General features: G+C 43.1%; 1 protein-coding gene across 6 annotated transcripts in view; it reads left to right on the top strand.

Annotated features, from left to right (window-relative positions):
* The window catches only part of RBFOX1 (RNA binding fox-1 homolog 1), a 397,999-nt gene that overhangs the window by 301,129 nt on the left and 80,710 nt on the right, over positions 1 to 16,160 (top strand). For all 6 annotated transcript variants that reach the window (XM_052636094.1, XM_052636096.1, XM_052636093.1 and 3 more), the window contains exon 8: positions 6,257 to 6,337. In XM_052636094.1, the coding sequence (XP_052492054.1) occupies positions 6,257 to 6,337 (81 nt within the window). The remainder of the gene's footprint in view (positions 1 to 6,256; positions 6,338 to 16,160) is intronic.

Raw genomic sequence — 16,160 nt, 5'->3', positions numbered from 1 at the left:
CTGTAGCTTGCCTTCACCTAATTTAAAAGATTAGTTTTGAATCCCTGAACTGTTCACCTGAAACTATCACAACATTGTTAATCAGCTATACCCCAAAACAAAATAAAAAGTTTAAAAAAAAGATTAGCCTTAAGTCCATGGGTCCAAAATCCCGTTGGTTTATTTTGCATTTAGCACCACAATAATTCTGTCTGTGTAACCTTGGGCAAAATGCTAAAACTCTCAGTGTCTCAGTATCCGCATCTGTTAAATGGGTATGATAGTAGTACTTGTCTTATAGGGTAAATTAGGGGATAATCCAAAGGAAAGATTGAGAAGGTTTGCCTGGCACATAGCAAGTCTTCAATAAGCAGTTTTTGGAACTGTTACTGTAACATATGAGGATCCAATATGTTTATTATCTTATTGAGTCAATTAAATATTTTCTGTAGAATCCTCTATTAAGCCTAAATTTGGGAGGCAGGAGAATAAAGTGAAACGAATCATTACATTTTTTAAACAATAAAGAATCAGGGAGAAAATTGTACAGATATCTGATATACTAGCCTTTTTCTCTGCAATTTTGTCAAAATAAAAAGTGAAATGAAAAAAGCGATGTGTTTCTAAATAGGAAAATCAAAACTTCTTAAATAAATTGGAATGAGGGATTATTTACACTATAGGCAGATTCACTCCAGGGCTCCTTTAAATATGGAAATCCCTTGGCACAATTAAAACATGATTTGATTTATAAGAATTAAACATACATGCTGCATTTTCTGCAGCCTCGATGCCTAAATGGAAATACCTCGGTACGTAAAACGCTCCCATAACCCTTCAGAGAAGCTCATCTTTCAGGCATATATAAAAGCTTTAGGTATTAGCTGTGAAAATATGCTTACATGGATTAGCTCAATGCTAGTCTATGTTCAAAAATGCATAACTATAAAAGCCAAAATCGTCCACAGCCCTTCGGGGCTTTGGATAAATTTGTCAACTGGAAGCAGTTACCTCCATTGGCAGGGACCACATGGCTACCTCCCAGGTCTCTAAAGAGAACAGAAGTTTGATGGTTATACGACCCTTCGTAGGGAACCCTCATGATAGCTCATTATTGGTCCTTAAGGCTAAGGTAGGGTTATTATGACAAAGTACCATTGACTGGGTACCATCTCTTCAAAAATAGACATTTATTTTCTCACAGTTCTGGGGGCTAGAAGTCTGAGATTCGGGAGTTGGCAGGATTTGACTTCTTCTGAGACCTCTCTCCTTGACTTGTAGACGGCCATCTTCTGTCTCCTGTCTTCACTCGGTCCGCCCTCTGAGTCTGTGTCCTAATTCCTCTTTTTATGGGGACATCAGTTGTTGGAATTAGGTTTTACCCTCATTTTACCTTAATCACCTCTTTAAAGATGCTTTCTCCAAACACACTCATCTCCTGAAGTGTAGGTGTAGGACTTCAGTGTATGAATTTTGAGAGACCACCACTCAGTCCATTACAGTAGAGCAAAGAGCGTGTGTGTCTTTTTTCTGGATGAGAAACCAAGAGTGACCTCTCTAGGATTGTGTAATTGATGACTGCCTGCCTTCTTCTGCAGCCAGCCTCCACAGAACTTGACAGGACTAGCTCAGACTAGAAGTGAGGTACACTTTGATGCTGAAATGCTCCCAAGCAAAGACAAAACTGGTCAACAGACCATAGGGTTGGGATGAAAAGTAAGTCAATTCTGCCTCTGCCCACAGAAGTATTCAGACCAAAGATATGTAACCATTTTCATTTTTCTTCTAAATATATGGAGATGACCTAGGGCCTGGTTTACTCTGAGCTCGTCTGCAGAGCCTTGCCTTGCTCTGCTGGGCTGCTGATTGTTGTTCAGTCACTAAGTCATTTCTGACTCTTTGTGACCCCATGGACTGTAGCCCACCAGGCTCCTCTGTCCATGGGATTCTCCAGACAGGAGTACTGAAGCGGGTTGCCATTTCCTTCTCCAGGGGATCTTCCTGACCCACTGATTGAACCCATGCCTCCTGCTTGGCAGGCAAGTTCTTTACCACCTGCCAGATGGAGACAAATAGATCCAGTTTCTAGGAGGAGGAGAAGTGAGGTGGGAAGGGAAACTTCCAGGGAGAAGGACCAGTCTGTGTGATGACCTGGAGGTGTGAAATTGCACGCTTGTTCCAGTTGGCTTGTGTCCAATTTCATCACCTAAGGGTTGGCAGCAGAGAGAAAAAAAAAATGTAGACACTTTCTCCTTCCTGTCTGGGCTAGGAGACACTCCCGGCTGGGCTTCTTCTTGCCCTTCCAAGGGCCAGAAATGGTCCCGTGTACCATTTCTGTACTCATTTCTGTACTCATTTATGGAGTGGGGAATCTCCAGGTGAGAAGCAGAATTGAGCTACCCCATCTTAGGTCTGGATCCTGGCTCACCAGCCCCTGTGGGAGATGCCAAATCCTGCCTGAGAGTGGCCCTGGGGATGTGCATCTTGCCAGACTTTGGGATGCTGGTGGTTGTGGCACTCTGAGTACCAAGTGACAGGCTTTGCCAAAGGCTCCAGTGATCCCAAGATCACGGTCGGTCACACGGAGCCCGGTCCCTGCCAGTTGCAGATAGAGCCATCAACACTGCAGGAAACGGATGAGCAGGCGGCCCAGGTTTCACTTAAACTGGATGAGTCAACCTTCAAAGAACCAGAAAAGAGGAGGAGACAGTGAGACCTTGTAGGCATGCAAATCCCCAGCTATCAACAAGGGACAGAATGGTTGGCTGGGAAAAGCACTGTTTTTATCAAAGAAAACAGAAATGAGGAAGTCTTTAAAAACATTAATCATTTAATCACATTCATGAATCCCTCTGAGAGCCAGGTACTTTGGTGGGCATGGCAATCCACTCCAGTATTCTTGCCTGGAGAATCCCATGGACAGAGGAGCCTGGCGGGCTGCAGTCCACAGGGTCGCAAAGAGTCAGACACGACTGAAGTGATTTAACATGCATGCACGGGGATAAAAGGATGTGTATGATTTGGCTCTGATCCAGGGGGATTATCTGTAGCTGAGGACAATATGTAAATAAAAGCTGTAATACAGTATATCAAAGGATCTACTAGGGAGATTTCTAAGTGTGATAGGAGCATAGAAGATGGAGTGATTAATTAACCCCTGGGGACTGGGAAAAGAAGCGACTTTTAAACAATGAAGAAGGGTCGAGGTGGACAGCCTTTTTTTTTTTTTCCAATTGAACCACATGTAATTGCCAATGTTCAACCATCTTTGACATAAGAAAAGTCAATTTCATATGGTTTAACCTAAATCCCCTAGAGGAGGAAATGACAACCACTCCAGTATTCTTGCCTGGGAAATCTCACGGACAGAGGAGCCTGGCAGCTTACAGTCCACAGGGTCTCAGAGAGCTGGACACGACTTATCCACTAAACAAGAAGAAGAGCAGGAATAGAATAGAGGTTTCATCCCATCTGCCGAGGCTGACCTAGTGGTAGTAACTGCCTGCAAACTGTCAAGAATGACCCAGAGGATCCCAGGCTAATAGAAAAAGATACTATTGAAATTTGATGAAAGGTTTCTCCTGACTAATGGGTGGATGGATACTGGAATAGATGGATAATGGAATGGGTAGATACTGGTATAAATTGAACATACCTGCCATCCTTAAATTCTAAGGAATTTATAAACAGAGGCATAGAAGTCTGAGAAATACCAACATCAGCATAATAGACAGTTCTTGGTAGTTGGAAGTGGTGAGTCTATATTTGGGGGTGATGGCAGGGGCAGATCAGAGACTCAGTTCAAGAGACTCATTAGAAAACTCATCAACGCTGTATCACAACGTGCCTTAAAAAAAAAAAAACTTTTATTGGAATATAGCTGATTTACATCGTGGGTTGCTTTCTACTGTATAGCAAAGTGATTCAGTTATATACATACATACATCCACTCTTTGTAGATTCTCTTACCATATAGGTTATCTCAAACTGCCTTGATGACCTTATAAACACTTTTTTTTAGAAAAATATATTTTTATTGAAGAATAATTGCTTTTCAATATTATATTGACTTCTGCCATACATCAACGTGAATCAGTCATAAGTATATATATGGTACACACTCTGTGTACTGCTGTTTGTACCCTGTTATCTGTTTGACTTTTTAAATAAACACGTTAGCTTCTCAGACCTAAAAATACATGGAAGTGACAGTGTTCTTCTATGCTCATTTGGTTTTCTTTACTTCAAAACCCTCTTGTACGAAAAGGTCACGAAGTACTAAGAGAACCTACAATAAATACTTTGCAAATTAAATTGGAGAATGTTTTCAGATAAAATAAAAACCAAGTCCTGTGACAGTATGGATTTTGTTTTACAAAGGTCAAAATCATCGCATAAGTTTTTTTTTTTTTTTTTGGCTACAAAGAGAACATCGAGAGTTATTTCTGTCTTTTTCTAAGAATCCACAGCATAAGAAAATGAGGAAAACATCACTATGCATTTCCAGAATTTAGCTTTCCAGAGAGAATCTGTGTGGTGTTCCAGAGGGCTTCGCTCTGCCACAGAACACAGTATTGAAAACTGTCCCTAAGTCCTCAACCACATGATACTGAAATGCCCTTCTGGATATGTTTTTGCTACAGTTATATTATTTTTCTTTGGAAACCTGGGCACCAAAGGAGGAGGGCATGGCAACCCACTCCAGTATTCTTGCCTGGGGAATCCCATGGACAGAAGAGCCTGGCGGGCTACAGTCCATGGGGTCACAGTCAGACATGACCGAGCATGCAGGCAAACACACACCACTCACTCTAGAGGTTCTCACTCCCACTCGTTGACGTTGGGAAAGACAACAAAGGATTCCGGAAGCCCTTCCTAGGGCAGATCTCCAAGGATATAGGTGAGTTGATGGGAAGTCAGGGCTGCTTCTCCTGGGAGATGGCATCGCAGTGGCAAGGATGACAGGAGGAAAGAGGATCAAGTGGAGGCAACTGACCTTGCCCAGCCAAGGAAGGGAACAGAAACCCCAGGAGCCCTTATCCGTCATTAGCAAGGAGCTTACAGGTCCTCAAAAGTCTCTCTCATTCTTTGCAAAATCTCAGAATTTGAGCTTCATGGCCATAGGATTGCAGGACTGATAACCCAAAAGATTCGTGACCCTGGTCATCCTTGGAGCAGGTGGTCATTCCACAGAAAGTCATAGATTGAGAAGATATCGTAGGATGCCACTGCTCGTCCTCACTGCAAAATTCCATTTTGCAAGGACAATCCCAGGGTCCTTTGCTCTAGATCAGGGGCAGGAGAGGCAATACTGCTGCGCACCACGGTCCGCAGGCTTAGGAAGCCGCCTCAGACACTGCAAGGCACAGAGCTTTAGGGAAGAAACTGGAAATGCAGAAGCCAAAGGTGGTTTCTCCTGAGTCCTGGGTGGGTCCAGGGTGGGTCCCAGGGATGGCCAAGTTGCATTTATTTTCTTCCCCTGCCTTACTTCTGCTTTTGCCCTGAAGAAATGATTCAGAAAAAACTAAAATGGGGGAAAGAGGAAAAATTTTCTTGAAATAAATCAATGCATGTGCTTACCACGTATTCAGTTGAGCACATCTCCAGTAGTACATATGATTTCATAACCCTTCCTGGAGGTGGGTATATTCACCCTCGTTTTCCAGATGGGAGTCCCGAGGCACAGAGAGGTACAGTGGCTTACTGAGGTCACGCAGCTAAGTAATACCTGCATCAAGCTTGTTGACCACGTCTCTCCGGTATTTCTTTCTTTTTTTTTTTTTCGCTTTTTTGGATGTGGACCATTTCTAGCCTTTGTTGAATTTGTTGCAATATTGCTTCTGTTGTTTATGTTTGGGAATTTTTTGACCCTGAGCCATGTGGGATCTTAACTCCCTGACCAGGGATCGAACCTATACCGCCTGCACTAGATGGCAAGGTCCTAACCGCTGGACTACCAGGGAAGTCCCATCTCTGATATTTCTAAAGCTCCCTTTTGAGTATGCTGTGCTGCCTCCATGCCTGATCTGAAACCGGGCTCCACTACCAAACCCCATTGGAAAAAGAAAAGTCGAGCATGTGATGGGCTGGGTGGTGGGCTCCTACCAAGCCCCTCTGACTAAGGCAGGGGGCTTCCCTGGGTGTCCCCATCCTACACTCGGGGGTGTGGCTGTGTTTTCATTTCTCTGCCTTTCTTGCTTGTGTTTCCATGACTCCCATGTGTAGTGAGCGTGCCTGTTCCCAAACCAGATACCATCTCTCTCTCTCTCTTCCGTAGGCACCGTGCTGTTGTGCCAGGCAAACCAGGAGGGATCTTCCATGTACAGTGCCCCCAGTTCACTTGTATATACTTCCGCAAGTAAGCCCGTTCGCCTGGCTCTTTTTTGTTTTGTGATATAAATCTGAGTCTAATCACCTTCCCTCCCATGTAAGTTCTCTCCCCCTCCCTCCACACCACCCTCCCTTCTGGCTTTCTGCGAGGTGAAGCTGATTTTCACAAGCATGTCTCCATTTTTCCCTGTTGCCTTAGCATCTAACCCCTCTGCTCATCACCTCTGAATCCTTGCCCCAGCCATTCTTTGTTAGACCTTTGTCGGAATGGGGGCCAATGGATGGGACACTGGGCTTTGGGTTGGGGGCAGGGGGGTGGCAGGGAGGGCATAGCTGGTTGCCTGCCTTCTATCACAGCTTTGCAAATATATGTGAAAATAACTTACATAAAATATGCAGGCCATCCAAGTGGCACCGTAGCCTCGCAAAAAGTGCTTGGTTGGTGCTTGTGGGCACAGTGTTCTCATGGTGGGAAATACCACTAGCCTGTGGCTGGAGACTTGTTTGCAAGGCTCTATTATCCTTTGTGATTCCATTGAAGAGGAGGAAATGAGAGGAATGTGTGGTTCTCCCCCATTTAACTGGGAGTGGGGGAGAGAAATCATAATTTAAAAGCACTTTAATAGATATGATTATAGCCACAAATTCCTAGAAGGAGGAGACCGGAAAATCAATGTGGAAGAAGAGATCACAGTGTTGGCAAGGAAAGACCAAGGATTCCTCTGCAGGGGATGGGTCCTCTAGGGTGGAGGTGTAGTACCCCACTCCCACCCCAGTTCCCAGAGCAGGTTGAAGAATTCAAGGTCTCTCTGAGTCCACTGTTGTTCTCCAGCTGGTTGGCCCCTCCTCACAGTCCCTTGGCACAGCCACGAAAGGCCTTCCCATCATACAATGTGTCTACACCCTGTGGAATCTCCGTAACTTCCTAATGGGTCCCCACTGGGATAGATGATCAAGAGTGAGTCTGGGGGCCAGAGGGGAGGTGGGCTGCTTCTGAGATCAGCTAGAGGAGGGGATGGGTGGGGGTCAGAGGCAACAGCTCGGGGTAATTAGGATAAGAGACTGAGGGAAGTCTTTACCAGGTACCAAGGTCAAGCATCTCAATTCCCAAAGGCTGAGACAAACCAAACTCTTCGCTGTCGGGGCAAAGGTTAGAAACAGTCACTGGGAAGCCAAACCCGAGGGTCCCTGAAGGCATTGGGCCGTGGAGACGTCCCAGTTGTTTCTGCCAAGCAGAGTGTAATCTTCAGCAGAAGCTCTGACAGTCCTTAAATGCAAGGTATTCCGCTGTGTTCCCCGAGAAGCCCAAATCTAACCATATCGGCAAGAAATGGTTCTTCCTGAATTTATGAGCATTGCCCCATTGCCAGTGTAAATTGCATCTGTCTCCTAGAACTAGAAATCTACTGCACATTTTCACAGGCTCAAGCTTGTTTAATCCTCGTAGTCTGCACCAGGTAGGTATTACCCTATTTGCTTTTCAGCTGAGGAGGTGGAGGGCAATGACAAGTGGAGTGATTTGCCCAGGATCATACTGCTAGGATATCACACAGCCAGGATGTGGTGTTTTTGAACTTGGGGAGATTTTTCAACCATTGTCTGTTTTTCTGGCTCCATTTGATGCTAAATTTTATCATCTTTCCATGGAACCTGTTTCTCCTTCTATATAAATTTTATTTTCTGTAGGAAAGAGAGTGACCCAAAACTCACCATAGGATACGGTACATTATTTGGGGTTTTCTCCACCATTGTCCTATGGAGCTGTCTAGAATGACATGTTCTAGACCTGCATGGTTCAGTACATGGTGTGGGTGGGACCAAGGCATGGAATTTTAAATTTCATTAAATTTTAATTAATGTTACTCTAGCCTCATGGGCTGACGGCTACCATTTTGGGGAATGTGGCTCTCTATGTAATATGTATATTTCAATTTCCTTTATAGAAATGAAAACCAAACAAATTAACTCCAAGAAAGGTCTGGTTTGAATTGGTATAGCTCTTCTAAAGTGACTTGAGGAAAATGTGTGTCATAAATGTCAAACATAAAAATATGTCACAAATTCTCTGAATTAATAAATGGGTAGCAAATACAGGGGACATAAAAGCATCTAAATTGGGGATCAGCAAACCATAACTTCAAGGTCAAATCCAGCCCCCATCCTGTTTTTGTAATGCTGGCAAACCAAGAATGACTTCCTAGATTTTTCAAAGGACTAAAAAAAAAAAAAAAAAAAAAAGCGAAAACAAAAAATAACATATGACAGACATGAAAACAAAAGCTAGCTCAGTTGTGTCCGACTCTCTGCAATGCCATGAACTGTAACCTGCCAGGCTCCACTGTCCATGGGATTTTCCAGGCGAGAATACTGGAGTGGGCTGCCATTTCCTCCTCCAGGGGTGATTCCCGACCCAGGGATCAAACCCCGTCTCTTATGTCTCCTGCATTGGCAGGCGGATTCTTTACCATTAGCACCACCTGGGAAACCCATTTGATGACAGACGCAGGTGTCCCACAAAAGCCGCCTGGCTCTTTACAAAAAAGTGTGCTGATCTCTGATTTAAATGGTCAGTTTTATTATTGAAAATACAAAATGGCAATGTCACGTCACTGGTTATAATGCGACTTTTTTCCCCTGGAGTTTTAAAGTAAAAAATTTATAATAATTATAGAAACTGCATCATGTGTGTCCAAGACCCTTCAGTTTTAAATTGCACGATCCGTCATATTACCTACACATTTTTCATCCTATTATTTTCACTTATTATCATGTCAGATGCACTTTATGAAAATATGTTAATGGCCTCATAATAATCTATTGTTTAATGATATTATATTTTAATCTATCCACCCACTGCATTGTTGGGTACTTACGTTGATAGCAATTTTTCAAAAAATATTAAAGAAAATAAATGTCCTTGCATATACCTGGTATATAATCATTTTAAAGAAAACAATTAATAAATAACTAATCCTACTGCATGCGGGCTCAGTCTCTCAGTCATGTCCAACTCTTTGTGACCCCATAGATTGTAGCCCGCCAGGCTCCTCCATCCATGGGGTTCTCCAGGCAAGAATACTGGAACAGGTTGCCATTTCCTCCTCCAGCAGATCTTCCTGCTGCTGCTGCTGCTGCTGCTGCTGCTGCTGCTGCTGCTGCTGCTGCTGCTAAGTCGCTTCAGTCGTGTCCGACTCTGTGCGACCCCATAGACAGCAGCCCACCAGGCTCCCCCGGCCCTGGGATTCTCCAGGCAAGAACACTGGAGTGGGTTGCCATTTCCTTCTCCAATGCATGAAAGTGAAAAGTGAAAGTGAAGTCATTCAGTCGTGTCTGATTGTTAGCAACCCCATGGACTACAGCCTACCAGGCTCCTCCATCCATGGGATTTTCCAGGCAAGAGTACTGGAGTGGGGTGCCATTGCCTTCTCTGAGCAGATCTTCCTGACCAGGGATCAAACCCAGGTCTCCTGCATTGATAGGTGGATTCTTTACCACTGAGCCTCCTGGGAGGCCCAGCTAACCCTACTACCCCATAACAAAGCCAAACAAAAACTAGTTTCTTGCCTTAAGCATCTTCACTTGTCAATTCCTTCAGGGAAGGTATTCAGATCAACAAGCTCAATTGTTTTTTTTTTTTTTTTTTTCCGGTTGATGCTTTGTAAGGAAAGACAACCCTGAGACCCCTCCTTTTCCACTTGAGTTCCAAGTTCCCATCTTGAGGCAGTGGCTCTGAGTATATAAAGATGTTCCATCCCTCCCTAAGACATGTTGCTGCGGTTTCCTTTCTGTTCCAGTTCTCAGAATCAACAATGCCTTCTGGAGCTGGACTGTTTGCAGTTAGCTGACGTCTATGAATCATTCATTTATATTTACTTTTCCAGATCAAGGTGTCCATTCTAGTTACAAAGTCACACCCTACTTTCTATAAATAATTCAGCCAGAAACTAAGGGTTCATTCTTATAGGTGCGCACACACAGTCTGGGGACCCAAGCACCATCACCTAAGATTCTTTTCCTGACTCCAAGTCTGACATCCACAGGGCTGAGAGTCAGGGGCCTCGTCTGGGAGGTCTGAACAGTGTGGCCTTTCTTTCTCTAAGAATCCAGCCTTCTCCCCCAAAGCTGAGGCTCCCTTAGGTCTCAGCAACTTTCTTTTTTTAGGCTACATCATCGCAAAGAGTCGGACATGACTGAGCGACTGAACTGAACTGAACTGAATGGCACCCCACTCCAGTACTCTTGCCTGGAAAATCCCATGGATGGAGGAGCCTGGTAGGCTGCAGTCCATGGGGTTGCTAAGAGTCGGACACGACTGAGTGACTTCACTTTCACTTTTCACTTTGATGCATTGGAGAAGGAAATGGCAACCCACTCCTGTGTTCTTGCCTGGAGAATCCCAGGGATGGAGGAGCCTGGTGGGCTGCCATCTGTGGGGTCACACAGAGTTGGATACGACTGAAGTGACTTAGCAGCTTAGCAGTGTTTCAACTTGAAAATGCATGTGGTTCTCATTTTTATCCAGCAATTGTGCTCCTGAAGCAAGATGTGTGTAAATCACACTTTTATCAATGGGATGCTGTGTGTTTACGGACTTCCAGGATTACACCAAGTTTGTACTTTTTTCTATGGATCTTAAGCTGGCCTTGGATGTTTTAGGCTTAAATTGTCCTTCTGCCTAGCCCAATAGCTAATCATCTGTAAATAACACCCTTAAATGCAGTAGGAGAGATGGTTTTTAAAGGAACCCTGCTGAATTAGTCTGTAATGAAAACAATTCTACCAAAGTTATCTGTTTTTTATGATGCATTTATGCATAATGGGCTTCCTTCCCCATCCCCCTCCTCATAATACGTCCCAGGACATTGAAAGCATTAACAGAATGATTTTCACTTGAAGCTCAATGTCCACACAATCCAATCCCACATTTTCTCCCATCGCACTCCCACTGAGTCCAGCATTTCCTCCTTTCCCCCAAACTTGAGCCTCCTCCTGTGAAACCCACTTCAAGCTGTGTCCCAGAACGTCACGCATCCTTTTTCATGTCCTAATAAACCACTTCCATCCATAGCGTATCAGACTTAAGTGAAGTCTGGTCAAAAGTTTGGAGAATTAGGTAAGATCACCTTGGACCAAATGGAAAACATTTTAACATCAGTATTTTTGTCTTAAAATATTAACCTTTCTTACTCACAAGTCAGAAAGAGACTTCTGGACTTACAGAATGAACTTATGGTTGCTGGGGAGGAACGGATAGTTAGGGAGTTTGGGATGGACATAAACACACTGCTATTTTTAAAATGGATCATCAACAAGGACCTACTGTAGCACAGAGAACTCTGCTCAGTGTTAAGTGGCAGCCTGGATGGGAGGGGAATGTGAGGGAGCGTGGATACATGTATATGTATGGCCGAGTCCCTTTGCTGTCCACCGGAAACCATCACAACATTGTTAATCGGCTATACCCTAATATAAAATTAAAAGTTCAAAAAAAAAAAAACCACCTTTAATCAACTAAGTTTAATTACATAAAATTATTTTAGTGACTTTCAAATAATTATTTAATTCATTAACATCATGCTTTGCTTTGTGTGACAAACAATGCAACCCCTCAACAGAGAGGTTTGAGGAAAGTTGGGGCAGGGCTGATGGCCTGCTCAGGGCCCCTCTCTTCCTAGGGCCAGGGGTCTGGAGGCTCCTTTTGTTGGGGGAAGGGCACCAAGTATATTATTATCCTCTCTGCATACGGTGGTTGCTTACAACAAAAACAGCTTTAGGCTGAATCTTCATTAGTCTTTATCAAATAATCCAAAGTAATTGTAAATACGGGGCTTCCTTGGTGGATTTTCAGACAGAATAGAATCTGCCTGCAGTGCAGGTCACTTAAGTTCCATTCCTGATTCCCTGGAAGATTCCCTGGTGGAAGAAATGGCAACCCACTCCAGTATTCTTGCCTGGGAAATCCCATGAACAGAAGAGTCTAGTGGGCTATAGTCCCTGTGGTCCCAAAGAGTCGGACAGGACTGAGTGACTTTCACTCACTCTCATTCCTAATGGTAAACATAGATAAATTATATTTGAGTAGATGTGTTAAATATTAATGAAATCAAATATACTGACAGCCAAGTATTTCTCTGTTAAATAGTTATACACTTGAGAAAATTGGAGATAATTTGTATATACAAACCTGATCCAAGAAAATTCCTGAATCTAAAATCATGGTAATGTTCAACTATTTACAAACCCTCTGTGTAAATCAAGCATCAACATTTGTGAGTGATAAATTCCTTCCTCTTCTAAAGTTCCTCAAGTAATTATTCAACAGTTGTTGTTCAGTTGCAAAGTCGTGTCCGACTATTTGCAACCCCACAGACTGCAGCTCAACAGTTCTTGGGAGCTCTTAAATTTATTTACTTTTGATCCAGTGTACATTTGGGCATCCTTAATCCTGACCTGAAGAAAGAAAAAAAATGGCTTCAGGCAGAAATAGCAAGGTAAAAATTCTATCACCTTTCTTCCAAATTAAGACATTATTTCCATTTTTCTCAGTTGAAATATTGAGGTAAATCGTTAGTTCCGTGAACGGGACTAATGAAACATCCACTTCCAGTATGGATTAGCAAAGTCAGCTCTCACAGATTCTTATATGCGCATGGCGTTAGATGTGTGCAGAAGCAGGTCAATGTCACCTGCTTTAATTTGTCTTTCCAGTTTCATAAATAGATTTTAAATTACAAAAAAAGCATGTATTCACTGTAATGAGGGAAGCAGGCAAACACACACACACATCTGTATGGAATGATGCAGTAATATCCCCCCCAGTTTGCCCCCAAACACATGCCTTTCAAGTAATCTGTAATCTGACTCCCTGGTAAATTATCTTTCCACATTTTTTCCTTAACAATGCAAAAAGGACATACACCAGTGAAATGCGGGTGTGAGCAGTTTGTTTTCACCCAGAAGGAAGTCAGTAACATCCATATTAAATCCACGTTACACATGTTGATCACATTTTGTGTCACTTAATATCACATTTGGGCTTCCCCCATAGCTCAAGTGGTGAAGAATCCATTTGTAATACAGGAGACCTGGGTTCAGTCCCTGGATTGGGAAGATCCCTTGTTGGAGGAAATGGCAACCTACTCCAGTATTCTTGCCTGGAAAATCCCATGACCAGAGGAACCTGGTGGGGTACTGTCTATGGGGTCACAAAGGGTCGGACACAACTGAGCACACACACACAATAACACATTTTCACTATCTCCCATTAAGCGTTTTTGATAGTTTCATGCTGTTCCCTGATATGAGTGGTCCAGAGTTCATGCAGCCATCTCTGTGCACAAACTTTAAAGCTATGTCTTTTCCAGCCTCTCTCTGAAGGCTGCAGCACATATCGTTACCTATACTCCAACATACCCTTCCGTGTTCCAAATCCACATGGAGATCCCCACAATTGTCAGCTTCATCCCACATTCTTGCTAGCACCTGCATCGTTTGCTCTTTTCTATAATTTTGCAAACCAGGTGGGTGAAAAATAGCATCAAGCTTCCTCTAGTTGCTTGTGCCTTCCTTTTAGTGAGGAACATCATCTTTCACATACTTAATTGTCATCTGGATGTTACCGCTTGCGGATTTCCAGTGCACATCTGCTCGTTTCTCTTCCAAGTTTTCCTCATTTTATTTTTAATTCACATCGAGTGATAATTATTATTTATTTATTTGGTATATGGGATCTTAGATCCCCCGATCAGAGATTGAACCCACAGACCCTGCATTGGAAGCACAGAGACTTAACCAAGAGGAGGCCCAAGAAGTAATTATTTGTGAGGTGCGTTACCTATGAATAATGTAAATGTCACACAATTAATTCCTGTGTTGGCCAGTTGATTCTGCTTGCATTCCACCCTACATTTTAAGTTCTGTAGGTCAGTGAATTTGTCCTTTCTTTTGTTACCAGCTTAGGCATTGTATTAGATGACTAGAGCCCCAACTTTGGGCTCACTGCATCACACATCAAGCTCCCACTGACTACCTGTTTTACATATGGCAGTGTAAATGTTTCAGTGCTGTTCTCTCAAACCATCCCAACCTTTCTTTCCCACACTGTCTCCAAAAGTCTGTTCTTTAAAGTCTGGGTCTCCTTTGCTGCCCTGCTAGTAGGATTTGAGTACCATCTTTCCAAATTCCATATTTTGATATGGAATATCCATATGCATTGATATGCAATACTGATCTTTCTCTTTCTGACTTTACTCTGTATAATAGGCTCTGGGTTCATCCACCTCATCAGAACTGATTCCAATGTGTTCCTTTTTATAGCTGTGTTTCTGTACCACAACTTCCTTATCCATTACTCTGTTGATGGACATCTAGATTGCTTCCATGACTGGCTATTGTAAATAGTGCTAAAATGAACATTGGGGTACATGTGTCTTTTTCAATTATGGTTTCCTCAGGATATATGCTCAGTAGTGGGATAGATGGGTCATACGGTAGTTTAATTCCTAGTTTTTTAAGGAATCTGCATACTGAAATTTTCATCCCTGGCAAAAAAAAAAAATTTTATATCCCAGGCAAATGCTCAAGTACCTAAATGTTATCAAAATGCAAAGACATCTCCTCCTTGATTAACTTTTATGAAATTCAAGGGCAAGTGGTAGTGGCAAAGTTTTAATTGATGTATTGATTGCAGATTTTATGGCAGTAGTTGTGTGGAATTCATAAAGCAATGACTTTAGTGGCAGAAACAAACGTAAATCAGGCCTGCCCTGTTCTGCTTTCAGGTAATTGATAAAATTTCCATTGCTTTCTGTAATTTAAGTAACAGCCTAAATTAATTGATGGCTTCTTCTTTCTTCTGCCCAACATAGAAAATGTCAGTAGGTGGACTTCAGTTAATAGAAGGTGCCGGAACAGGTCATTGTGCTACTGATAACATTGGTTTAATGAACCATGCCCTTCTTTCTCTCTTTTCAGTAACTCACACCTTCCTGGTGACCTCTGAGAGGCTTTTTCTAATGTTTTCTGGAGGAATCACTTAGAATAATAAACAGTACTGGGGCGAGGCCAGTGAATTTTGTCTTTGGTCAAAATTTAAAGAAGCATGAAGAAACTCAGTCATCAAGGACTTACCCGGTGGGTCCAATAGTTAAGACTCCTTGCTCCAATGCAGGAGTCCTGGGTTCTATCCCCGGTCAGGGAACTAGATCCCACGTACCACAACTAAAATTTCGCATGCTGCAACTGAGACCCAGGAAATACAGGAAATACAGGAAATCTATGCTCTAGGTGTGATTATTATGCCCCCTTCTCACATGAGAAAATTTAGGCTTCAAGAGATTGAAGCACTTGGCTGTGGTCGTTCAGCTGGATCAAGGATGAACCAGTCTGACTGAATCCTGAGTTTTCCATCTTTCTGACTCTAAACTTACACACCAGAGATTCCTTGTTCTGTTCCTGGAAAAGTCTGAGCAGAGAGAGGTCAGATGGACCTTCTAGACAGCTCTCCATCTTCACCATTCAAGCTCTGAGGTTGGGCTCTCTCCTTTCCATCCCAAGATCCCTGGAGAGTCCTTTTTTCTCTGTCTGTTCTTTGGCAAAACTATTCTTTGAAAAGTCAGATAGTCAATGTTTCCATCCTCGTGGCTTGTCCAGTCTCCATTGCAACTGCTCAGTTTGGTCCCCATAGCTTGAAAGTAGCCATGGGCAATACATAAATGAATGGGTGTGGCCGGGCTTCCCATAACAGTTAATTTACAGAAACAGTCTTTGTGTTTATCCTCTCCTTCATCAGGCCGTCATTCTCCTCTGATATGGCAGGGCCCGAGGCAGCTGGCTGCTGGGGTGGAGGTAAA

The sequence above is a fragment of the Budorcas taxicolor genome, chromosome 2 (genome assembly GCF_023091745.1).
Source record: "Budorcas taxicolor isolate Tak-1 chromosome 2, Takin1.1, whole genome shotgun sequence".
NCBI lineage: Eukaryota > Metazoa > Chordata > Mammalia > Artiodactyla > Bovidae > Budorcas > Budorcas taxicolor.
The sequence above is the reverse complement of the archived record's forward strand: the minus strand, read 5'-3'. Positions and strand labels throughout refer to the sequence as shown.